This window comes from Mustela erminea, chromosome 2 (assembly GCF_009829155.1).
Source record: "Mustela erminea isolate mMusErm1 chromosome 2, mMusErm1.Pri, whole genome shotgun sequence".
NCBI lineage: Eukaryota > Metazoa > Chordata > Mammalia > Carnivora > Mustelidae > Mustela > Mustela erminea.
The window spans coordinates 37227992-37253485 of record NC_045615.1 but is presented as its reverse complement, the minus strand read 5'-3'; the positions used below and the strand labels follow the sequence as shown (position 1 = coordinate 37253485).

Here is a 25494-nt window from a genome sequence, read left to right as displayed (position 1 = left end):
TGATAAGTTGAGTTAGATACACTTAAGACATACTTGCTTTTGCTGTTTTCAACCAGATTTATTAATGGTACTTTTAAACGAACTGCAAGTCTTAGGAAATACGGTTTATTTATGGTTTGCATCTATTACGTATTGATGAGTGTTATAGCCTTTTCACTTGTAGATCACTGATTTTCTGATTTTTCCTCTTTGTTCAGTGATATTGGGATTGGTCAGTCTCAGGATGACAGCATAGTGGGGTTAAGGCAGACGAAGCACATCCCCACTGCACTGCCCGTCAGCGGAACCTTGTCATCCAGCAATCCCGACTTGTTGCAGTCACATCACCGCATTTTAGACTTCAGTACGACTCCGGGTGAGCCCCCCACTGCTTTTGTTTTCTTATAGCAATCTGCTTCTAACATAATGGTAATGCTCTATGCTCTTGGTTTGGCATGGATTATGTCAAATGCTGAAAGTCAGAATGAACCCTAAATTTCAAACAACCGGAATCAGTTCTTTTTTATTCTTCAGACTAATTTGATACGGCCATGGCAAATCAGTCTCTCTGAATTTGTTTTCTCGTTCATAAAATGAAGATAACACATACCATGCAGATTATTACTAGGTCATACTAAAATAAATAGAGGGAAAGGAATATTTTAGGCTAGCTTAATGGGATTTTCAGTATAATAAAGAAGAATTTGATTTATTTTTTTTTTTTTTTTTTTTGCTATCAACCTGAAAATCTTGAATTTAGTATGTTGACTGCTCAAGTCTTTGAAGAAGGATTGTAAGGGAGAGATGAAAGTTCAGTGTTATCTTTTCTCAGGAGGTTTTTCAGATTACTTCACTTAACTGTATTACATATACTAAAATCTGTTCTACTTATATATGGCCTTTATTTCCCCCAGACTTGCCAGATCAAGTGTTAAGGGTTTTTAAGGCTGACCAGCAAAGCCGATACATCATGATCAGTAAGGACACCACAGCGAAGGAAGTCGTCATTCAGGCCATCAGGGAGTTTGCTGTGACTGCCACTCCAGATCAATATTCACTGTGCGAGGTCTCCGTCACACCTGAGGGTGTAATCAAACAAAGACGACTTCCAGATCAGCTTTCCAAACTTGCTGATAGAATACAACTGAGTGGAAGGTACACAGTATCTCTTCTGTTGGATTTCTTTAACCCCTCTTCCGGCCCACATGGACATCTAAAAGACGAACAAAGGGCTTTTCAAAGCGTTTTTAAAATGAATTAAGTACCCCTGCAAACTAGAAAGAAGTATTTATTACTCTGTCCTCCAAGAATTGCTATATCAAAGTAAAATACCCCATAGATTGTTGACCCTCACAAGGATCTCTTCAGAACCTTTTCCAAAGCACGGCATTGTGACCTGAATGTTCTTGTGGCCTGTCTGGGCACCAGCAGTCACCTCTTAGACTCGTCCTTAAGGACACCAGACCGGCAGAACAGTGGAGTATGCCTCATGTAAAGTCACAGAGTTAACCCTGATGCGCTCTTCTTGGATGTATACATTCACAGACATATTCTTGAAGAACATTCTAGTGTCAGTTGCTCCTGCCTGCCTAACTTTCCTAGGAGCTTCATTTGTTTAGATGACACTACCTAGGACTATGTGGTTGCCAGTGCTTGCCTGTGATTGTGCATTACATTAGGAAAAATACCTCACTCTAGAACTAAACTTGTAGTTGGTCTCCTGCTACCTGTTTATCTCACATATTACCTGCGAGAAAACATTGTACCTGGTTTTGTGAGTCTAGTGAATGTTACTTCCCTTATACATATAATTTGTATCCTCAAACCACAAATTAGTGAAAGTTGAAAAAGTGGTTAAGTTTTGGCTCTCATTGAATGACCAGATTCTGAACTGATGGAATAGTAAATAGTTCCATAAATCACATTTTTTTCCCTCTCATGCCAGATGGAGTGTTTTATTGTCCTTGACTCTTCCATAATCTATGTCTAAACCTGATTTAATTCATTCAGAACTTCATTTTTCTTGTTATCAACTGTAACTTTCACACACTCCTTCACCCCTTCTTTATTTCCACCCTGACACTAGCAGTTAGTTTTGTTAGAATGTACACTGAGTTATCTGTAACCATGATGGAGTTCTACAAGTCTCCACTGAGGTGCAGATTCGTGATTCACATTCAAAAAAATTATAGATGAATATGGGTCATGGGTTTCATGAGTAATGAAAACTGGGAACGTTGAGTCTGTGAATGTAAAGACCTCAAGGTATGTGTTTCCTGTCCTGGTTGCTTTGGTGAAATATGTAACAGGCCAGTTGGGCAGGACTCCCAATGTGCTTATTCTGTTTCCGTCTTTATGGAATTTGGCCTAGGAAAAGCATCTGTCTACAAACCCCACCCTTCTTCCTCCCCGCCTCCCACCGAAAAAAAAAACACAGGGCAAACATCTGGATTCTGTTTACAGCAAGTTGTTTACAGAGAGAAAGGGGTATTAATGAGTCTCATCTGTCACCGATATTAATGATTCATTAATATTTGGGAGGCTCTGTTTCCTCATCTGGTAAGAATAATACCTGCCTCACTTGTAGGGTTTTTATGAAAATCAGATATTTAAAAGTTAAAAATCTGTTTTAGGATTGTTGTACTCATAGTATCAAACAGAGGGGGAATGGCTTATAGGTTTCTTTGGTATTTGAAGAAATAGGTAAACTTGGACTAATCCAGTTTGGATCCATCAATAGTGACAGATCCTCTCTGGAAAAATAGGGAGATGACCTGTGTCTGATCTCTCCCACTGCCTTCTAACTTTGGAGCCTGTTTTCTTATTTACACAAATTTCAAATTTAGGTCATTTCTGTCATTTTTAGCAAAAACAGAAAAAATAACCTAGAAAGCAGAGAAAGGCAAGAGAAAAATACATTACAACTCGTACAAGTGAAATGACTTGGGACTCATTAGCTTCTATCAGTGGCTTTTGGAGGTGATTCTGTCAGTTGGTGACTGGGGCAGCAGCTGCATTCTCTGTCCTTATAGAGAATTCTTCCATCCTTCAAGTGAACGTCTTTGTTCATGTTGTCTGCAGAGGAGCATTACTCTTTCAAGTAATGTCATGAGAGTACTGCTTAGGCTTTGAATTCTGTGTTTTTCATAGGTATTACTTGAAAAACAACATGGAGACGGAAACTCTTTGTTCAGATGAAGATGCTCAGGAGCTGTTGAGGGAGAGTCAAATCTCCCTCCTGCAGCTTAGTACTGTTGAAGTTGCCACACAGCTCTCCATGCGGAATTTTGAACTTTTCCGTAACATTGAACCTACTGAATATATAGATGATTTATTTAAACTCAAATCCAAAACCAGCTGTGCCAACCTGAAGAAATTTGAAGAAGTAATTAACCAAGAAACATTTTGGGTAGCATCTGAAATTCTGAGAGAGACAAACCAGCTGAAGAGGATGAAGATCATTAAGCATTTCATCAAGATAGCACTACACTGCAGGGAATGCAAGAATTTTAACTCAATGTTTGCAATCATCAGGTAAGAAAGCATACTGGTCCTAAGACTCATTTCAGTTTGTAGATCAAAAATAGATATCAATCCAGGAACACCATATAATTTGTGTAAGTATAGTGGTTTTTAATTGAATCATATTGAATGATTCTTTTTCTCTGAATCCAATCATTCTTAAAATCTCCTGTAAGCTACATGTAGAGCCCAGGAAAGCTATATTCACTACCTTTTTTTTAGTTCTACAAACTAAAAAAATGGCCAAATTATTTGAATTTCTCCAAACACCAGTTTATTTCTCTGTAAAATAACAGTGCCCCGGAGAGTGACTGAATAGATTAAATGGTATTATGTGTATGGAGTTCTATCAGCTAGCACAAAGCAGATGCCCAAATGTTCATTTTCTTCCCTTTTAAATGCTTAGATTGAGGCTGGAAGAAAATATAAACTGAAACAATTAGCAGTATTGATATTCATGATTATTATTGGTCATCCTCTCTCACTAGGAGTTTGATCATTTTCTCATTACTATTATGACTTTCATTTTATTACTACAGGATAGTTGGCTAGTCTGTTTTATCAAATACCCGCCCACTATGTGCCAAGTGCTTCTCTATGTATGGAGACAAAGCTGCAAACAAAATGCTACCTTCATGATATTTCACATTCTGGTTGTTTGTTCACAAAAAACAGACTAGAAAGGTACAAAGGGAAGAAGAGTAATAATCCTTGGCCTTGACCCTGCTTATGTCTTCAATTCTCATTACCCAGAATTATTCATAGTTTCTTATGAGTCCTGTAAATTGCTATGTATATACAGTATAAACACAGAGGTGTTTTATTAATTGGTAATTTGATTTTATGTCACTTTTTTTTCCTTCCAGTGGTCTAAACTTGGCACCAGTGGCAAGACTACGAACCACCTGGGAAAAACTTCCCAATAAATATGAAAAGCTGTTTCAAGATCTCCAAGACCTGTTTGATCCCTCCAGAAACATGGCAAAATATCGCAATGTCCTCAACAGTCAAAACCTACAGCCTCCCATAATCCCCCTGTTCCCTGTTATCAAGAAGGATCTCACATTCCTTCATGAAGGTTAATATAATGTAGATTTTCTGTCTTCACTTGTGGAAACACAGAATAAATGAATCCAACCTGATCCCCCTTTTTCTTCTTTGCCAATTATAGGAAATGACTCAAAAGTCGATGGGCTAGTCAATTTTGAGAAGCTAAGGATGATTGCAAAAGAAATTCGTCATGTCGGCCGTATGGCTTCCGTTAACATGGACCCTGCCCTCATGTTCAGGACTCGGTGAGTGTGTAAAGTTAAGCAGCGCAAGTGGGATTAGAGAAGTTTGGGTTTAGTGCTTCCTGATAAAGGAGAAATTTTCATGTATTTGTATTTGTAGCATGGTAGAAATTGTATTAGGTCGTGCCCAGAATCCCCCAGGAGTTCAATTTGAAATAAATGTCTTATTCTGCATCAGGTACACTTCTCAGTAAAAATAGCTTGTCCTCAGAAATTTTTCATTTGACACGAGGAGAACTCCCAATTTGTGGAGCTAAAACTCATAATTGATAGCATGAACAAAAATATGTAAAGAACCCAAACAATATTGTCTCAGTATCTATACAATGGATTTAGTTGTCAGTAGAGTCAAAATGGTTAATACAGTGAAGGAGAGGAGTTTTTAGAACAAAAATTTTAAATATATCTGTCTTTTGAGCCAGAAGAATATTGCCAGTACAGTTGCGTGTGTGAGGTGATTATGCAGTTTAATGTTTGTGAGCTTCTAGTACTGCTTACCCAGAAGTCTAGTCCTTTCTTTCTGAGCTTGTGATCTTTCTGTCTCTCTTTCTACACCCATGCTTCAACCTCCATGGCTCTCAATTACAGGAAGAAGAAATGGAGGAGTTTGGGGTAAGTGGTGGAGACCTTGCAAACCCACACACGATTCTTATTCTGCTCATTGCATTGTTTTCTTACCTGCTGTATTTTCTGGTGCTTTGCATTTTTTCTTAACCCTCTTGCTCTAGCAGAATTTCAGCTGGCAAACTGACTTCAAGTTTAATCTGTTGGGGCTTTTGCTTTTGAGGTCATAATCCATGACAGCCATGAAAAAATTGATGATGGTTTTGGGGAACTGTAGGCCAGGCATACTTTGGAACTTTCAAAAAGATTTTATTTTAATATAATTTGTGTGCTTTGAAATGGAGAAAGCCTAATGCGGGGTTATGGGAGGAAGAACGTTAAAAGGAAAAACTGTGCAATTTAAATACTATAGCACAGATATTTAATTAAATATGTATAATATAAAAAGTGCCCCACGTGTTAAAACTAAATTTTTATAGCTCAACTAACTACTATTTTCATTCTGTAAACCAATACTTTTTAAACATAATCTTAACAATTCATATACTAGTTTCTATATATATATATATATATATACACGTTTATATTTGCATGATCATTTTATTAACAAATTGACCCATGTTACTTTAAAAACTCATTACATTTAACTCAAGGAATAAGGAAACAATAGTGAGCAGTGTGGCTAACTTTATTTAAATTTATATAAGACCTCCTCTTTAAGAGAAGTAAATGTAATGTAAATCTGTAAATCTCAACGATTTTAACTATGTATTGCATGAGCTTTTATATATAGCTTTTTTATATATAATCATTATTATTTGCTGGCTTCTGTGAAAGAACTGCCTTGAATGCTGTATAGATGAGAAAAGCAGAATTTCCTAGTTGGACTAGAACCAGGTGCCAAGCAAATATATGTTTGTATGTGTGTGTGTATGATTTTTTTTGACTTAAAAAACATTTTAATCTATATTAGCCTATATTTCTCTGTAACAGTTTACTTACCAGAATGAGGCATGTGATCTTTTGAATGTAAAATACTTACATAAGTCTTGGCATGTTTCAAATAGAGGCTGTAATCCCGTGCTAGAGTGAGCTGCATACCTGCCTTTTCATCTTCCAGGTCTCTCAGCCAGGGTAGTACAAATGCAACAGTGCTAGACGTTGCTCAGACAGGTGGTCATAAAAAGCGGGTACGTCGTAGTTCCTTCCTCAATGCCAAAAAGCTCTATGAAGATGCCCAAATGGCTCGAAAAGTAAAGCAGTACCTATCCAATTTGGAGCTAGAAATGGATGAGGAGAGTCTTCAGACGTTATCACTGCAGTGTGAGCCAGCAACCAACACATGTGAGTTTTTCCCTTAAGTGGCTGCAGAATCTGACTGGAGTGCAAATTCCTGTGCAGTGGGATGGGTCGTGACAAATAGGGCCTCAGCGCAGAGGGGTAATTAGCATCCCGGGGACACACCAGCCTTTCCCTTGAATGCTGGTGTTGATACCGTGCCGTACTGTCCTGGGCTGGACCTTGTGTCTTGACCAGGTTAGTGTCAGGAGGGCGACATCAGAGACTGACTTATGGTGCCTGCTGTTTTGGTTGCATTCCTTTTTCTCACAAAGATGCTTCCAGACTGAAGGGCAGCCCAAGAGGGCTGAGGGGCCTACCTTGTCGGGGGGGCCTGTCCTGAGGCGTGCGGGCTGCCTTTTAGACCCTCAGCCTGGACAGCAGCTAGCACTGAGTTCACCTGCCACATCCCGCCATAACTCTGCTGCACCATGAGCCACAGCTCAGCCTAAGGTGCAGCTCCACAGCCTTTAAAAATCTGGCCCGGCTGGAAGTGGGGACAGCCCTCCATTTACTTGCATCTGCATTTTTGTGAGATAGAGGCATTTTTACTTAGGACACTTTTGGGTCTTTTATGGGCAGGTCTGAAGACACCTTTTGTAAAGACTTTAACTGTTAGATGACTGGAGAGGATTCAGGTTATTAGATTTTCCCAGGACGCTATGAAACATGGTGTGTCAGGGTGAAGAGTTTGTTCTCTAGAGTCAGATTGATTTGAGTTCAAATTCTGTTTGTTCCGCAAAATAGCAGTGTCACCTTGGGCAAACTATTTGAGCTGCCTAATCCTTAGCTTCTTTATGTGTAAAATGGAGGAAGTATATCTATGTCACTTAGTTGTTTCAACTATTAATATATTACACATACAGAATTTCATTGCCCTACTAAATTGGTTTGCCTTCTATATGCCATGGAAGTTTATACTCAGCACAATATTCCAGCAGTATTAGTTGCTGCTAGTTATTATAGATCATTCTTCCCAAAGGAGAGAGAATTTGGTAGTAACAAGCTTACAGTTAATACCATTTATTAAATAAAAACTAAGCTCATGTATGTCAAGGAATTCTGGACTCCATTTTGAAAAGTAATTCCTAACAATTTTCCTGTCATAGCTTTTATCATTTATTCATGCTCTTTCTTTACATACACAAAACACATTAGACTCCCCATACTTTTCTATTTTTATCTTAATGTGGTAGTATTTAGTAGTATAATCATCCTTTGAGAGCTGGTTTTGTAAAGGATCTTTGTCCTGTCATGCCTTTATGATTTTCTGTAGCTGAGTCCTCCCCCACCTCCATTTCTGTCTCTTATACAGGCAATAGGAAAAAAGATAAGAGATACATTTCATTGTTGTTAAGTGTAGAAGATACTCCTGCAGTTCTAAACTTGTGTATGGTTACTAACCTCTGAAATTTGTTGTTCTGTTTTCAAACCAAACAATGAACAGTGCCTAAGAATCCTGGTGACAAAAAGCCTGTCAAATCTGAGACCTCCCCAGTGGCTCCAAGGGCAGGGTCGCAGCAGAAAGCACAAGTCCAAGCACAGCCCCAGCAGCCACAGCCCCAGCATAAAATCAACCAAGGACTGCAGGTTCCTGCTGTGTCCCTTTATCCTTCACGAAAGAAAGTACCCGTAAAGGATCTCCCACCTTTTGGTAGGTGATTAAAACTATATCTTCTTTTGAGGCTATTCAGTGTCATGTTTTCCAGATTAGGAAAAAACCCTTACATTGAATAAACTCTGTATCTCTAAGTGTTACCTCTTAAAAAAAAATTAGTGTTCACCAGGTGAAACTTTAACTTACAAAGTCCCTTCCACCAGCAAAAGTAAAGAGTTTTACATTTAATCATGCTCATTTGTCATGGGGGGATGGGAAAATTTTGCTTTTATTAATTTCTGATGAGAACAAAAGTTGCTTTGTCCATATACATTATTTAAACTAGTTTGGCCTTATGATCAATGAATTGCTAGAATTTAGGCAGAATATTTTTAAGTGAAATGATTTGTCTGGACATGAATTCTATTTTGTTGAATCACTGATTCTTGTAACTTGAGAGGGAAATACAGTTAATTCCTGAACGTTAAGTGGCCAAATCATGCTTCATCTTTCCCATTAAAATAGAAGTTTAGTCCCTTTATGTAAATGGTAAAACAGAATTATATTTCATAAAGTGTATGGGTTCTTTTTCATACATATATGTGAAAAGAAACAATAAAAGGGAAGAAATTTAAGAAAAAACTTAAGAGTTTACTTAGATAAAAAAGGTACTTGGTCACTGATGCATTTCCTGCCCAATGACAACCTATCCTTATGAGATGAGCAAGAGTCTTAAAGTAGGTCCTTCATAATCTGTCTTTGGCCCTTTCTTCCTGATCAGCAAGTATGCCATTTGTTGAATTTGGGGAGGAGTGACAAAAGAACACCTTTACTTGATATTTCCCCTTTGAAATATTTGTATTGCTCTCCTTGTCACAAACCGAGGTACATGTTTATTTGTCCACAATCTTATTGATATTTCTGTATTCCTAAATCCCCTGCAACCGGACTTCTATTTCCTCCTTTACACTGAATTTCTTATATAGGAGTTTATCAGTCTTTCTTTTAGCTACATATAGCCTATTGGCCAAATGTGTAGGTGTGCCTGAGTATAAAGCACTTTTTGAGTCTGTGTATAATGCTGGCCTTGGAATTCTTTCCCAAATCAAAACTATTTATTCATATAGTTTAAGTGTAGCTAACATTTTTGTGCATCTTGGTTATATTAGCATCTATACATGTAAGTAAAATATTGCTTTAAAAGTGGCTTTAAAAAACTGTATTAAAACAAGATCAAATGTTTACATGACGTGAAATGGAGGATTGAATCTTTGTTGAATTTTACTGCCTCCTTCTTAATGGATTCTCTTAAGTCTAAGAACATTAAGACTAGCATTGATCAAGGTAGTGTCAGGCTATTATGCCTTTCCAAGTATCTCTTTGTTGTTTAAAATAAGGTAATTGAGAGTGTCTCATAGGAATACTAGAGGCTTTGTAAAATATTTTAATGTATCCTATTTCTAAAAATAATTTTTCGGGAGGAAAATCACCTCATATTGGTATATGTAATCCTCTTCCTTCTACATTCACCTTACTTGATCCTGCACTTGGCACTGGATTACTCCTCTGATTTCTGTGACACGGGGCACTTTCATGTGTCTCCTTCTACCTTCTCTTTCACATACTTATTTGATCAAATATTAACTGTGTGGACTTCCTTAGAATGTTCTTAATTCACTTTTCTTACTGCTTTTGTTTAGGTCTTGGCTCGTTCGTTTTCTCCCATCATTCCCACTTCTCCTGAGCTCACATATCCAGCAGTACCAAAATACCTGTTTGAGTTCAACAAAATACTCAAACTTGAATACTAATAATAAATATTCTTAGCTGTATCACTTTCATCCTAAATTCTAATATTTTCAAATTGTGTTTTTTTCCTCTTCATTATTTAATATATTGTTGAATAAAGATGTTGATTACTTTAAGATTTAGAATCTAGAGTAAAATACCAAAAACAGTCTATTTCTAGCTCTCCAGCAGATAGCAATCAGAAACCACATTACAGGTATCATATGCCTTCTGCAAGCTTACTGTTTATACCATGGTAAGTACAAAGACTGTTGAGGTGATAAATACATTGAAACTGAATCCAATGTTAAATCTTAAAAAAGATTTTAGTTATTAATGTTATTTCTTTTTTGCCTTGAAAATACATATTTCTTTCTTTTATAGGCATAAACTCTCCACAAGCTTTAAAGAAAATTCTTTCTTTGTCTGAAGAAGGAAGTCTGGAGCGTCATAAAAAACAAGCAGAAGATACTATATCAAATGCGTCTTCACAGCTTTCTTCTCCTCCCACTTCTCCACAAAGTTCTCCAAGGAAAGGTAGAACTGAATTACTTACTGTTTTCCTGAATAGTGATCTATAACGTTTCAGCTATAGTAAATGCCAGAGTTACATATTCCAACGTTTTTGATATTAGAGTCCTTTAAAATGATCTACTATGTAATGTCCAAGGGAGCTTTTTTCCCCTCATTGTATAAATTTAGAAGAAGTTTGGTGTTATCATATTTCTAGTAAGTAGTGTTAAAGTATACAAGGCCTTTTAAAACATACATTTAAGATTTTTATTGATTGTAAGTATGGAAGTAATTCTTTTTATGCCAAAAGTTGTTCTAACCAAATATGATTATATAACAATAATTACAATGTAGAGGGCTTTAAACATATAAGAAAAACCAGTATCTTCCTGATTTATTTTTTCATCGTATTAACACGGGTCTTGATTATCTTTTTTTTTGGTCACTATTTTATGTTAAACTGATAAGAACAGATACTACACTTGATCTTAGCCAAAAGGCCGAGAAGCGATTTTGGTCACTATTTTAAAAGAGATTAAATTTTAGGCCAACTCTCTCCGTTACGTTAATGTTTTCTGAGATTACAATAACAGTCACTTTCTGCTGCATGACCCCCGAGTTACTCTCTCCTCCTCCCTGTAACTGAATGGGGGGAAGTCAGTCAGAAATGGCCAAGACAGTTTTCTCTGGAGGAAGGCCAAAAAGATTAATAAATTATTAGATTTCACTGACATGACAAATACCTTTTCAGCTTTGCTTTTTAGATATTTCAGACATCTGTGCATTTTGTGTGGGTATCAGTCTCTACTGTCCTTGTTCAATGGATACATCTAAATTCTTTTCTCATCCTGTTGTTAGGTGGCAGTGGCAATCAGCTGAGATCTTTTGGCTCCGGGCAGCTGGACTTAACCAGTTCCTCCTCTTCTCTTGGAAGTGAGAACAGTAACAAGAATAACAATGCACCACGGACCTATGGGATAGGTGGGGTTAATAGAACCAAAAACTGGGTGGGAAAGAGAGGAATTTCCTCATTATTAGTTAAGGAAAGTGGGAGAATTCCTCTAAATGTCAAGTGCTCCATCTGAGTGATGATTTTTCTTGAGATGTTTTTTAGCGAAGGCTTTAAATCTTGTCTGTCAGAACTTCCAGTGTGGTTTATAAAAAGACTTCTCATAGATGAACACATTAAACCTTATCAAGACCTGTGCAACCTTTAAAAAATAAATCAGGAATTACCAAGCTACTGAAAGGATGGGAAGTACTATTTAGAGAGTAAATTAGCAGCATTTATGTGTTCTAGATTTAATTGTATTAAGTGGCACTGAAAAATTCGCACTGCATCCATATAATCATATGAAACCAGCATTTTAAGGTAACATGAGATCTATAGTAATGTTCAAAAAAATGAGTACTGAGAAAGAAGACTTGAATTTTTTTCATTAAAAATATCAAGACAAGTGTCTCTTCCTTTGTGACTTCCAAGATTATTTTTAGCAACAAAGGAGAGTTAAGGGTCCTTTGGGCCAAAAAATGTCCTTTGGGACATCTGTTTAGACATTGTGATGCTCTAGGGAGAAAAACGGAGATTTTGCACATTACATCCTTCAAAACAATTGGCTTTTATGTGATTCATCTAATATATTAATACTGAAAAACCAAGATTTTTTTGCAAACCAAAGAGGTTTTCTTCAGGTATTATTCTTATATGTCACCACCTTAAAATTCTAATATAGATACTTCCAGTTGACTTACTCCAAAGTTCAAAAAATTTATAACTTCATCGAAGGTTTTCCCAAACTGACTTTGCAGTCAGTTTTAAATTTGATCATAGTTATTCCTCAGTTTCTGCAACATTTCCTGGCTCACATAACACTGTTTCTCTTTTTTCCTCCTTAATCTTCTAATAAGTATGTTAAAATTTCATTTGAATAGAAGTTTACCTTATCTCGGTCGCCTGGTCTCCACAAGTCAAGTTGTCCCCCCCCACACACACACACATACTTCAATGGTGCTATCTTTGACTACATTTTGGTTTTGCTTCTGTTTAGTAGACTTCAGTTTTATGTTGTAAACCCACAGTGTCTAACCAATATGGTTGTATTTCCCATGCAGGCTACACGTTGGCTCCCAGTGGTACTGTGGATAATTTTTCAGATTCTGGTCACAGTGAAATTTCTTCCCGATCCAGTATTGTCAGCAACTCTTCCTTTGACTCCGTGCACGATGAGCGGCGCCAGAGGCATTCTGTCAGCATCGTGGAAACAAACCTCGGTGTGGGCAGGATGGAAAGGCGGACGCTGATTGAACCAGATCAGTACAGCTTAGGGTAAGCAGCTTTTCTTTCGTATTCTTGTACATTTCTTCTTCTTCCATCCTTTAAAAATGGGTCCTTTACTCCTGATGTAAATTTCTATTATTTTACAAAGTGCCTAAGAAATGCTCTCCCATCCCAGTTCTAATTTTCACAATTTCTAGATTACTAAATGCCATGCTATTTCTGTTGTACACACAGCCTTTCAAATTAGGTTTTGTTTTTTTTTTTAAGATTTATTTATTTGACAGAGATCAGAGAGATAGAGAGAGGGAGAGAGAGGAGGAAGCAGGCTCCCTGCTGATGCGGGGCTCGATCCCCGGGTCATGACCTGAGCTGAAGGCAGAGGCTTTAACCCACTGAGCCACCCAGATGCCCCCAAATTAGGTTTATTCTTTATTAGAAGACCATTGTTCTCTGCTAAAGACAGAGGGTGGGTTTAGGACATATCCCAGATCCTTTGTAGAAGCTGCCTCCCTGAAGTCAGGGTATGTTGAGCCAGCCTTTAACCTCATAAGAAAGTCTTCCTTTATTATAAGTAGGTGGTTCTTTTCCCACCGGATTTAATTTTTGGTAATGACAAGGTGAGTAAAGTGGATATAGCATCCTCTTCCTAGGATGAAAAAAGTGACCTTTCTAGGGGGAAGAAAAAGTACTTTGGTTTTATATCCTAGCTTTCTTAGTTAACAATCTTGTACTTTTTCTTCCTTTTTATTTCTTTCGACCACTTAGGTCCTATGCACCAATGTCCGAGAACCGAGGCTTATATGCTACAGCTACAGTAATTTCTTCTCCAAGCACAGAGGAACTTTCCCAAGACCAAGGGGACCGCGCTTCACTTGATGCTGCCGACAGTGGCCGTGGGAGCTGGACATCGTGCTCCAGCGGCTCACATGATAACATACAGACCATCCAACACCAGAGAAGCTGGGAGACACTTCCATTCGGGCACACTCACTTTGATTATTCAGGGGATCCTGCAGGGTTATGGGCCTCAAGCAGCCATATGGACCAAATTATGTTTTCCGATCATAGCACAAAGTACAACAGGCAAAGTCAAAGTAGAGAGAGTCTTGAACAAGCCCAATCCCGGGCAAGCTGGGCATCTTCCACAGGATACTGGGGAGAAGACTCAGAAGGTGACACAGGCACAATCAAGCGAAGGGGCGGGAAAGATGTTTCCATTGAGGCTGAAAGCAGCAGCATGACCTCTGTGACCACAGAAGAAACCAAACCTGTTCCCATGCCGGCCCACATTGCTGTGACATCGAGTACCGCAAAGGGACTCATTGGTAAGCTCATTAGAGAGCTCTGTCAAATCTAACTTGTTTCCAAAGTAAAGTTATGTGTACGTGCTGCTTTTCCTCATTTTGCCCCACCCATTGTTGTATAGAGCTTCTGAATTAGCGGTGTGTTCAGGATTTTGAAATGAAGAGTAGTTAAGAGCCCAGCTTCTGTGGTTAAGTACATACAGATCTATTCCAACATTCTAAAAATTCAGTACGTTCTGTCAATCAAGATCAGTAGATTATCATTATGGATATTCTCTTGTCCTTTAAGCCCAATTTATGAGGAAGGATGCCCATTCTTTCTAAAGGAAGAATTTTCTTTCCTTGAACCTGTTTTAAATGTTTTATTATTCTGTATTGTTCCCTCGAAATGTATTTAGAACTTTACACTTTGCATATATAAATCTTCCACTGTTGGTTATGCAGACTAATTGGGCACTAAGCAAATCCTCTCTGCATGCTGTAGAACAAGGGAGAGGGCCCTGAGAGATAACAGGATGCAGAAGAGCCTCGGCCTAGGGATCTGGCAGGTTGGGGTTTGCACTGTACGAAGTTTGTGACATTCCGAAAAATTGAGTCTGTGAAGTTCAAGAAAATAAAACTTTTTATTTACTTGCCTTTACAGGTCTCGTGTTCTAGGTCATGAACATTAATAAAAGGATTTTAAGAGAAATACATACCGTATAAAGTTTTTAAAATTTGCATCTTTTTTGGTACTACTTTTCCAAATTTAGTTCTCTGTTTTTCAAAGTGAGGTCCAAGACCTGAAAGTAACCTAAGATTGGTTTTCTGCCTGACAAGGGTAACTCTGGGTGAGTGCCCAGCAAAGACGGACTAGCCCACCTTGACCTTGGGACCGGGAAAGAAGGAAGGAAGCAACATTCACCAGGCACTACTAACATATTCCGGGCATAGTACTTGGTACCTTTCCTGTTTTCTCTTTGCTTAATCTTTCCAGTAAACCCAAGGGTTAGGTGTTAGTTAACCTTATGACTATTTTATAGTTAAATACAGGGTTTCAAAGATTCTGCTTCAAGATAACAGATTGCTTAGTTGCTTCTCTCACTGATCATTTCACCACATAGAGATAACCATGGTGAATATTTGGTCCGGTTAATACCCGTTCCCTCGCCTACCATATCCCCCACCACTATCTCATACCACACAAGATCACATCTGTGATTCCACTGTGTTTGCTGTCTCAGTAATTACTTGTACACGTCATCATAAACATCAGGGGCATGAACTGTTCTCCACAAAATGTTTAATGGCTGGCACCCTGTCTTTACCACAGTGCGGAAGGAGGGCAGGTATCGAGAGCCCCCACCCACCCCTCCCGGCTACATTGGAATCCCCATCACTGACTTTCCAGAAGGCCATTCCCATCCAGCCAGGAAACCTCCAGACTACAACGTGGCACTTCAGAGATCTCGGATGGTTGCCCGACCCACGGACACAGCCGGGCCTTCGCCGGTCCCGCAGGCACATGGGCACCCGGCCGGCGGCAGGCCCGTGAGCAAACCGCAGTGGCATAAACCCAACGAGTGTGACCCACGCCTCGCCCCGTATCAGTCTCCAGGGTTTTCCACCGAGGAGGATGGTACATATGCATTCTTAAAACCATAACGTTAGCTGTGGTCCTTATGCTGCCTGCTGTAAGCTTTCCAAGGCACTGGTTTTCTTAATACGCAAAGAACAGTTTATATTGAGAGGTCCAAATTTAGGGTCAAAGCTTTCAAGTGTTTGAGGGTTTTATGTTTGTTTATAAATGTCTTAAGAAATACCAGAGATTGCAGAGGGGAGCACTTTTCATGAAGTGTGTACATGACTAGATTTCTTTACTGACAGTCAAGGGTTCTATGTGGAAATGTTATATTTGGGCTTTTAATGAGTTCAGATGGAAGTCCATGAAGAAACAGACGTTCTCTATAAGGTTTTTGTCTTCCATTGACCTACCTGATCATGCTGGAATGAGGATGACCAAGAGCATCACCTCCCGTTATTTTTTTAAAATTAACTTATTTTATGCAAATAATCATTCTGGAAAAAGACAAAAGACAAAAAAAAATTAATTCTAATCCTACCACATGCAGCTATTATTTACATTTTATTATATATCCTTCTAGACGTGAGTGTATATTGTTTAAAGTCACATGCTGCTATTACATAATTTTCAATAAATTTAATCAAGAATGTTCCTATTCTATATTGTGTGTATATATTTAAAGGTATGAATCCTATGTATTTTTTAAGTCTATTATTAATCATTGCTTAGGTGAGTTATACTAAAGAAAGAGCTGCAGTATTTTTATTTAACCTATCAGTGAATGTTTTCTCTCCAGCACAAGGAATGACTCGCTTGCTCACTGATGCTTCTTTCTCTCTTTCCTGGTTATGTTTGCAGAAGATGAACAGGTATCTGCTGTTTGAGGCACAGGCTTTTTCTGGATCCAGAGTTAGCCACCTTTAAAAGGAGAGCACAAGAAGACGTCCCTAGCAGCGGAGCCTTGGAACTCACATTCTGAGGCCGGTGGACCAGTTTGCCTCCTTCCCTGCCTTAAAAGCAGCATGGGGCTTCTTCTCCCCTTCTTCCTTTCCCCTTTGCATGTGAAATACTGTGAAGAAATTGCCCTGGCACTTTTCAGACTTTGTTGCTTGAAATGCACAGTGCAGCAGTCTTCGAGCTCCCACTGTTGCTGCCTGCCACATCACACAGTATCATTCCCAATTCCAAGATCATCACAACAAGATGATTCACTCTGGCTGTACTTCTCAATGCCTGGAAGGATTTTTTTAAAACTTCCTTTTAGATTTCAATCCAGTCCTAGCACTTGGTCTCATTGGGATAATGAGAAAAGCTAGCCATTGAACTACTTGGGGCCTTTAACCCATTAAGGAAGACAAAGAAAAACAATGAAATCCTTTGAGTACAGTGCTTTGTCCACTTGTTTACAATGTCTTTTTTTTTTTTTTTTAAAGAAATGGATTTAAAGATTTTGTTCAGAGAGTAAATGTTATATCCATTTAATGATTACAGTATTATTTTGAACCTTTGAGTAGGGTTGCCAGCCTGGGTTTCTGAAAAACCAAATATGCCGGACAGGGTGTGGTCCCAGCAAGAAGAGGGAAGACCTGGCTTGCGACCCTGACTTCCTGTGTCCTTCTGGCCTCACCCATGAAGTGCCCTATCCTGGAAGTATAAGATGTTAGCCAATTACTTAGATACCAAGACACCTCATCCACTCCTTCCCCAGTGGGTGGGGTTCTTCTGTAAAACTGTTTGCACATGGCCAGGGGAGGGAAATGGGACTCTTGTGTCCTGTGTCTGAGCCTTATGGAGTGCAGGACGGTGTCATGTGAGGGCGTGTCCTGCTCCATTGAGATGGATGGCAAACCCCGTTGTTTTAAGTTATGCTTCTTTGATTTCTGTTAAATTAGTTCTAGGGATTTTGTTGTTGTTGTTCGTTTTTAAAGAGAAACGTTCATAACTGGATAGCATTGCAGTGAAAGCAGCTTGGGATATTGGAGCTGATGCCAGCTGTTCATACTGCTCTTTCAAGACAGCCTCCCTTCAATGAATTGGCATTAGGGAATAAACAAGCCTTTACCATGACAAAAGAACAAAAGATCAACAACCTGATGAGATATGCCAGCCTTTGCAAGGCCGGTTAGTCACCAAGGACTAACCTGTAAGTGGCTTTATGGACGCAGATAGAGAAGGCCTACGTGTAGCAACCACCTGCTCACAGCTGCTATTAACCCTATAATGACTGAAATGACCCCTCCACTCTATTTTTGTGTTGTTTTTGCACAGACTCCGGAAAAGTGAAGGCTGCCAATCCGAGTAGTACTCAAATGTGAGGAACTGCTGGTCTTGGATTTTTTTTCCATTAAATTCAGCTGATCATATTGATCAGTAGATAAACGTAAATAGCTTCAAATTTTAAAAAGTCAAATTGCAGTGTTTTTTCACTGTATCAACTGATGTCAGTGCTTTATTTAATAAATCTCTTCTGTATCATGGCATTTGTCTACTTGCTTATATATTACATTGTCAATTATGCATTTGTAATTTTACATGTAATATGCATCATTTGCCAGTTTTCTTATATAGGCTATGGACCTCATGTGCAGATAGAAAGACAGAAATCTAGCTCTACCACAAGTTGCACAAATGTTATCTAAGCATTAAGTAATTGTAGAACATAGGACTGCTAATCTCAGTTCGCTCTGTGATGTCAAGTGCAGAATGTACAATTAACTGGTGATTTCCTCATACTTTTGATACTACTTGTACCTGTATGTCTTTTAGAAAGACATTGGTGGAGTCTGTATCCCTTTTGTATTTTTAATACAATAATTGTACATATTGGTTATATTTTTGTTGAAGATGGTAGAAATGTACTATGTTTATGCTTCTACATCCAGTTTATACAAGCTGGAAAATAAATAAATATAACATAAAGCCTTGTCTACATCCTTAAAGAATCGTGCATGCTTTTTATTTTTGAAGTGTAATAAGGTTCTTTGGTCTCACTGTAGGAGCAAGTTCTCAGGAGGCCAAGGAGATTTTGCCCATTTAGCATAAAAACTGACCAATGGCCTATTCTTTTAGGTAGCTTTCTGTTGATTCAGAGAAATTAATTTCACAAACCCAACTATGTTCAGAATTCAGTGTTCCTTGAGATACAGTGAAAAATAATGATGATCATTCTGTATTTACAGAGCTTTTGTCTCTTCTCAACCCTTTTCCAATAAAAAAAAAAATCTCTGGGACATAACATTTTAATTCCCAGTATACATACTGAGGACCTCAGAGAACTTAAACTGTCCTCCAAGATCATGACCCCTAGGTTAAAGGTACAATTTAGCTAATGATTTCAGACTTCGAATGAGTACATAAAATATCATTGTTACATCTAAGTTCTATTGTTTGGTAAGTTGAATAATATTTCAACCTATCAGAAGGGCATTATACTTAAAAAGGTAAAAATCGGTTAAGCAGCAGCGAACCTATTTAAGCACACTAGAAATCAAGAACTCGTTTCTTATCCTCAAGCAGGCATAAATAAAAGCAGTATCCACCACTCACTGAGAAGCCTCAGAAGGTGGAGTGAAAACATACGGGGGCACATGTGCAAAATATGAGAAAGTCTAAAAAAGAGTCTGGAGTTTAGTTCTGATACGGATATGGCCACTGGCCAAACCTAAAAATCTTTCTGAGGCATTTGTGCTATCTTGGTGAGTACAATTCGAAACTCTCTGTGAAAATAATGGGAGAATTAAAACCAATTGCTTCAACCACACCTTCTTTTAAAAAATGAAGGTATGGTGTATACATGTGTTATGTGTTTGCCTCCATCTTTTCACTATAAAACCCATTACTCAGGGGGCCCCGGGTGGCTCAGATGGTTAAGTGTCTGCCTGCAGCTCAGGTCATGATTCTTGGGATCCTGGGATCGAGACCCACGTTGTGCTTCCTGCTCACCAGAGTGTCTGCTTTCCCCTCTGCCTCTCTCCCCTGCTCGTGCTCTCTCTCTCAAATGAATAAATAAAATCTTAAAAAAAAAAAAAACCATTACTCAGGAATACTCTTATCAAAACAACCACCTATGCTTTATTTAATGCAAAGCTCTATTTAAATTTGTCACTCAAAAAGCTTAATTTTCTCAAATCTGGTTCAAAAAAATTCTGATGTTAATAAGCTCTTCACCACTTTTTGTATTCTGCTAAAAATGTAGGAAAATGACAAATCGGCCACTGTGCCCATTATTAACACTTCGATGTTTTAGGTTACCTTTAAGTAGCTGAAGACTGGTCTCTGCTTCAGGGCTTCAAGAAGTATTTGTTCCTCAAATGTCATTGATAGTACTGACAGATTTAATCTATGTCATGTTAATAACAGAATCTGGCCAAGTTTTAGGGATGTCATACAAAGTACTTTGTTGGCAAACATCTGATGCTCTATTACCTAATCTAAAAAGCCGCACAGGCCCATACATCCCATTTAAAGCCCTCCAAATATTCTCCTCAGCTTAAATCCGTTTTCATCTATTGGGAAGTATAGAGTTCATGCTCATTTATGCTTTAACCTATCTTATCTCCAGGTCACTGATAATATCTTCCCAAATGTTCCTTAATGATTCAAGCTTCTGAGCGTGCATACGTATAGCAACGACACCTGTTAGGTCTGTGTACTGATGTTTTTTTTTTTTTAAGATTTTATTTATTTGACAGAGATCACAAGCAGGCAGAGAGGCAGGCAGAGAGAGAGAGGAGGAAGCAGGCTCCCTGCTGAGCAGAGAGTCCGATGTGGGGCTCGATCCCAGGACCCTGAGATCATGACCTGAGCTGAAGGCAGCGGCTTAATCCACTGAGCCACCCAGGCGCCCCGTGTACTAATGTATTAACGCATTCCTGCACTCCTGTTTTTGTCAAAGCAAAATAGGAAGCTCTCTGGGTCTTTGATTCCATGATATAATTCTCTTTTAAAAATAGCTTACTCAAAAAAAAAAAAAAAATAGCTTACTCAGAGGCGCCTGGGTGGCTCAGTGGGTTGGAGCCTCTGCCTTCGGCTCGGGTCATGATCCCGGGGTCCTGGGATGGAGCCCCGTATCAGGCTCTCTGCTCTGCAGGGAGCCTGCTTCCTCCTCTCTCTCTTGCCTGCCTCTCTGCCTACTTGTGATTTCTGTCAAGTAAATAAAATATATTTTTTTAAATTGCTTATTCAAAGAAAAAGTGAAGCAACTGAGGGTGAAATTGTCAATGGAGAGGGAAATGATTTTGTGAATATTCACTCAGTAACATCAAGGAGAATGTTGGAAAGGGTGATAATGCGATGGAAATGAGTAGGACAGGCTGCAGCCAACCTGACAGGATTTTGAAGAAATATTTTAAAGTGAATGAGAACTTACCCCTCTGAAAGTGAGACAGAAACACTGACTGGAAGTGAAAAATAATTGCGAATTGCACTTTTTTGACATTCACATTTCTTTGCAAGCACAATACAATTTCTATGTTTGAAAGTATACTTAACGCCCAGTAAGTTTTACAATGCCATGGCTGTATAACAGGCAAATTTATAGAGGTGGTCAAAACATTGCATGCAAGATTAAAAGAATTTTAGAATAATCTTTATTTCATGGGCAATCAATAAGATCATAACAATTTTCATAACAGTTTATGGGAAAAATTGGGCTTCGAATATAATATCAAACTAAATTCAGAGTCAAATGACCAATTTTATAGAGGAAGGGAAATAATGAAGTAATTCTAGTACAGGGTATTCAAAACCTCAGAAATAAAAGCTAGTTATATTCTATAAATAGTTTCATAAAATTTAAGGAACTTTATTAATAACATTGACTGTATGGCCTAACACAGAGTAGCTGCCATGCAGTATGGTTTTATGGAAACCAATGAAGTAATAGTATATCAGAATATTTGAGTTTTTCCTTAATTTATATAGATTTGTAATTTATATAAAAGTTTTTCAAGTAAGACTATAAAATTGATAAAAGATCAAGTCTGTCACATGTAGCATTAAGATGAAAATATGTGCAGTGCCTCCAGATGTAAAGAGCTGATTGCTTCATATTGTGTACTTACTATGGTCAATGCACTTTTTTAGATGCTAGATATTTATAGATTTTAATAAAATGAACTGAGGTGCTTTTTAATTATAGGGTTTTTTGCAAGGTGTCTACTATTTCTCAGGCCTTAGAGGGAAAACTTACTGAGTGAATCCTAAGAAAATAAGTGAATATCTTATCAAGTAGTCTTCATTAGAGCAGAATGGAAGGAGATACCTGGCTCAAGAGTTAACCCATGTAGACTGGCCAGCAATGTATAAGAGGGTCGTGGCATAAGCACTGTGACGAGTAGGGAATGCAACAGCCAAACTGAACTCACCACATTCACTTGAGGGTATTTCTGGGTGAAGGAAAAACAACAACAACAACAACCAGCAAAAGCTGTACTCAAATCAGTATGCAGAAGCCAGGGGACAAGAAGTGATGAGCATGCAGAAATTATGAATAAAAAGAGTCTCTGAAGTCAAGAAAGAGATTAATCAAAGACAGGAGTTGGGGGGAAAGCTTAGCACAGGACATGCCTGTTATTTAGAAAGCAACCAAATGATACGTCTTCAACATACCTGAATAGATTTCTGGTCTCAGAACAGCTCCCTGGCAGCCTGGCTCTGTGAATTGTTCTTACTCTTCCTGAAACCAGGATGAAAAGCATTCCTGTTCTTTGTGTTTCCCCTTCTGATAACTGTTCTTCTCAGCATCTAAAACAGTGCCTGGAACATTGCAAAGGTTTTTAATAAATGAATATCTTGCCAAGCACCCCAAAGGGCCCAAATTATACCAAAACAAAGACTTAAAATTCCTAGTGTGAGCACTTAAGATAAAGGAAGTGACAATGACAACGGTAAGGAAGCTGTGGGACGTACTGATTTTTAAAACCAAGTCAAGGGGTGCCTGGGTGGCTCAGTGGGTTAAGCCACTGTCTTCGGCTCAGGTCATGATCTCAGGGTCCTGGGATCGAGTCCCACATCAGGCTCTCTGCTCAGCAGGGAGCCTGCTTCCTCCTCTCTCTCTCTCTCTCTGCCTGCCTCTCTATTTGTGATCTCTCTCTGTCAAATAAATAAATAAAATCTTAAAAAAAAAAAAAAAAACCAAGTCAAAAAGGATTTTTGTCCAGGGGACTCAAAGTTCCACTTTATCCCCATCATTCCTTCTGTACTCACAAGGAAAGACTGGATATGGTTGAGGAAGGGGTGTTCTACCCCACTTTGGTACTATTACTGGTGAGTTCTCATGGCTTTTTCACTACATTTTGAAAAACATATTTGATTCCTTCTTTTATATCACTGCCTTGGCTTCAAATCTTTGAGGGCAGGCCACTATACCTAGCCAAACTATTTCTAGCATGATGTACCCTATGGTTATGCTTCAATGATAGAATTTGTGTGATCTTGGATCAGCTGGTTAGTTTTTTTATAGCACTTCAAAAGAACAAAGTATAAAAGAAACAAAAGAGCCAAGCAGAATGTGAATAAATAGAATGAAAAGAGCCAAACAGAGAATTTGAGTGGGTAAGAGGTTAGGCCACAGCCACACAAAATTATAATTATTGATTCTCATGCATAGCTAGGCCCAGAGAAGGAGGTTTACAATATGGAATTTCTGAGACTCACTTTTAAAAAGGGACTCCCCAGAGGACTAGCAGAAATGAAAACATAGTCTTGATTCTTTGAGTGTTTCTTCTCCCATGAACTTTCCTGACAAGGGAAGAGACTGGTGACTTGACATTCCTCTGTGTCTGCTGTCAGGCAGGTCCTTCACTACCCAGAGGTGGGAACAGAAGTCCTTTGCTAAGATTCTTCATGAAGAGTCCTGGGACACGACCAAATCTAGGATTCAAGTCTCTGTTTAAAACACACACACACACACACACACACACACACACACACACACACACACACACACAAAACGTGAAATGAAGAGATGCCAAGGTTTCCTCTTACAATCTTACTAACATTCTTTTTTGGTCCAAACATTTGAATCTTGGAGTTGAACTGCTTCATTTTGATTTCTTAACTGTGTGACTCTGGGAAAGAACCTGAATTCTTCACCTCAGTTTCCTCATATGTAAAATAGATAAAATAATGGTATCTACCTCAATGGTAACAGCAAAGGTAAAGTAAAATGTCACATACTAAACATTTTACACAGTGTGTGGCACATAGCAGGTAATCAAAAATAAAGTTGGCTGTTAGATTTTCTAAAATGCAAAATATTTTCCCCTATAGCATGTACATACCAATAACCTTTATTTGTATTTGTAATTAAAGTATGCTTTTAAGCATACAATGTAATGCAATTAAGCAAAGTGTTTATCATTTCAGGAGGACGTAAATCACAGCCACACTGAGATATCACTGCATCTCCACTAGAATAGCTACCATCAACAAAACAGGAAATAACAAATGCTGGTGAAGCACTGTTGGTGGCAATGCAAAATGGGGCAGCCACTGTGGGAAGCAATATAAACAGTTCCTCAAGAAATTAAAAATAGGCGCGTTTGGGTGTCTCAGTTAGTTTAGCATCCAACTTTTGGTTTTGGCTCAAGCTCATGATCTGAGGATCATGAGCTTGAGCCCTGTGTTGGGCTCCATGCTCAGCAGGCAGTCTGCCTGAGATTCTTTCTCTCCCTCCCCACCACATGCTTTTTCTCTCTTTCTCTCTAAAATAAATGATTACACCTTAAAAAAAAAAAATAGAATTACCGTATGATCCAGAAATTTCATTTCTGGGCGTATACCCATAAGAGTTGAAAACAAGAACCAGAAGGGTTATTGGTACACTTGTGTTCACAGGCACATTATTCACAATAACCAAAAGATGGAAGCAAAACCTTAGTGTCTATTGACCAATGAGTGGACAAACAAAAGAAAGCATACACCCATAATGAAAGCCTTCAAAAGGAAGGTGATCCTGACACATGCTACAAAATGGCGGGACATTATGTTAATGCGAAATAAGCCAATCACAAAGGAACGTATACTATATGATTCCACTTATGTGAGGTATGCATATCAGAGCAGTCACATTCATGGAGACAGAAAGTAGGATGGTGGTGGTCAGGGGCTGGAGGAATGGGGAGCTACCATTTAAAAGGTTCTGAGTTTCGATTTTGTGGATGAGAAGACGTCTGTGGATGGATAGTGATGATAATTTATGCCACTTAATGGCACACTTAAAAATGGTTAAGATGGCAAATTTTATGTGTATTTTACTACCATAAAATTTATTCTTAAAGTTTATCATTAGCCCACAGTAGTCTCATATACATGTGTCCCTCTACACTTCTTGCTCCTTATAGCTATTTTCCAGAGATGGAAACAAAATTGTACAATTCTCTCTTTGAAAATATGAAATCAGGGGTAAGTTTCCCTTTAAAAGGCAAATCAGTTTCAATTAAAAGGATACTAGGAATCAAAACATTTGTAGCTAAATTAACCTTGCTTACATCCTATGTCCAATACATTGTATTGATGCTTTAGGAAAAGAGAATTTTACTATATATTTATGATGCAGGAAATTAAACAGAAAACGATTTGCTAACTAATCAGGTTGAGGGCAGATCATCAGGTAGGATTCAATATAACCTCTGCTCTATTCTTTAACATTAGAAGTAGGGGTTCCAATTCTGGTAATGGAAGGATAGCTTTGGATTGAACTAAACCCCCTACTGATAACAATTATAATATTAGACAAAATATAAAAACAAACA

The 25494-nt window shown here is 38.4% G+C and overlaps 1 protein-coding gene and 1 pseudogene across 18 annotated transcripts in view; one reads left to right on the top strand and one right to left on the bottom strand.

Annotated features, from left to right (window-relative positions):
- The window catches only part of RAPGEF2 (Rap guanine nucleotide exchange factor 2), a 240894-nt gene extending 222216 nt beyond the window's left edge, over nucleotides 1-18678 (top strand). For 9 of the 18 annotated variants that reach the window (XM_032332644.1, XM_032332640.1, XM_032332643.1 and 6 more), the window contains 14 exons: nucleotides 198-355; nucleotides 894-1134; nucleotides 3130-3513; nucleotides 4368-4579; nucleotides 4673-4796; nucleotides 5382-5405; nucleotides 6478-6701; nucleotides 8143-8349; nucleotides 10465-10617; nucleotides 11452-11574; nucleotides 12706-12919; nucleotides 13637-14196; nucleotides 15488-15793; nucleotides 16598-18678. In XM_032332644.1, the coding sequence (XP_032188535.1) occupies nucleotides 198-355; nucleotides 894-1134; nucleotides 3130-3513; nucleotides 4368-4579; nucleotides 4673-4796; nucleotides 5382-5405; nucleotides 6478-6701; nucleotides 8143-8349; nucleotides 10465-10617; nucleotides 11452-11574; nucleotides 12706-12919; nucleotides 13637-14196; nucleotides 15488-15793; nucleotides 16598-16623 (2956 nt within the window). In that variant the 3' untranslated portion in view covers nucleotides 16624-18678. The remainder of the gene's footprint in view (nucleotides 1-197; nucleotides 356-893; nucleotides 1135-3129; nucleotides 3514-4367; nucleotides 4580-4672; nucleotides 4797-5381; nucleotides 5406-6477; nucleotides 6702-8142; nucleotides 8350-10464; nucleotides 10618-11451; nucleotides 11575-12705; nucleotides 12920-13636; nucleotides 14197-15487; nucleotides 15794-16597) is intronic. The other 9 variants (XM_032332649.1, XM_032332648.1, XM_032332646.1 and 6 more) reach the window with 4 other exon arrangements.
- LOC116585311 lies at nucleotides 10947-11105 on the bottom strand (annotated as a pseudogene).
- Nucleotides 18679-25494: the final 6816 nt, after the last annotated feature.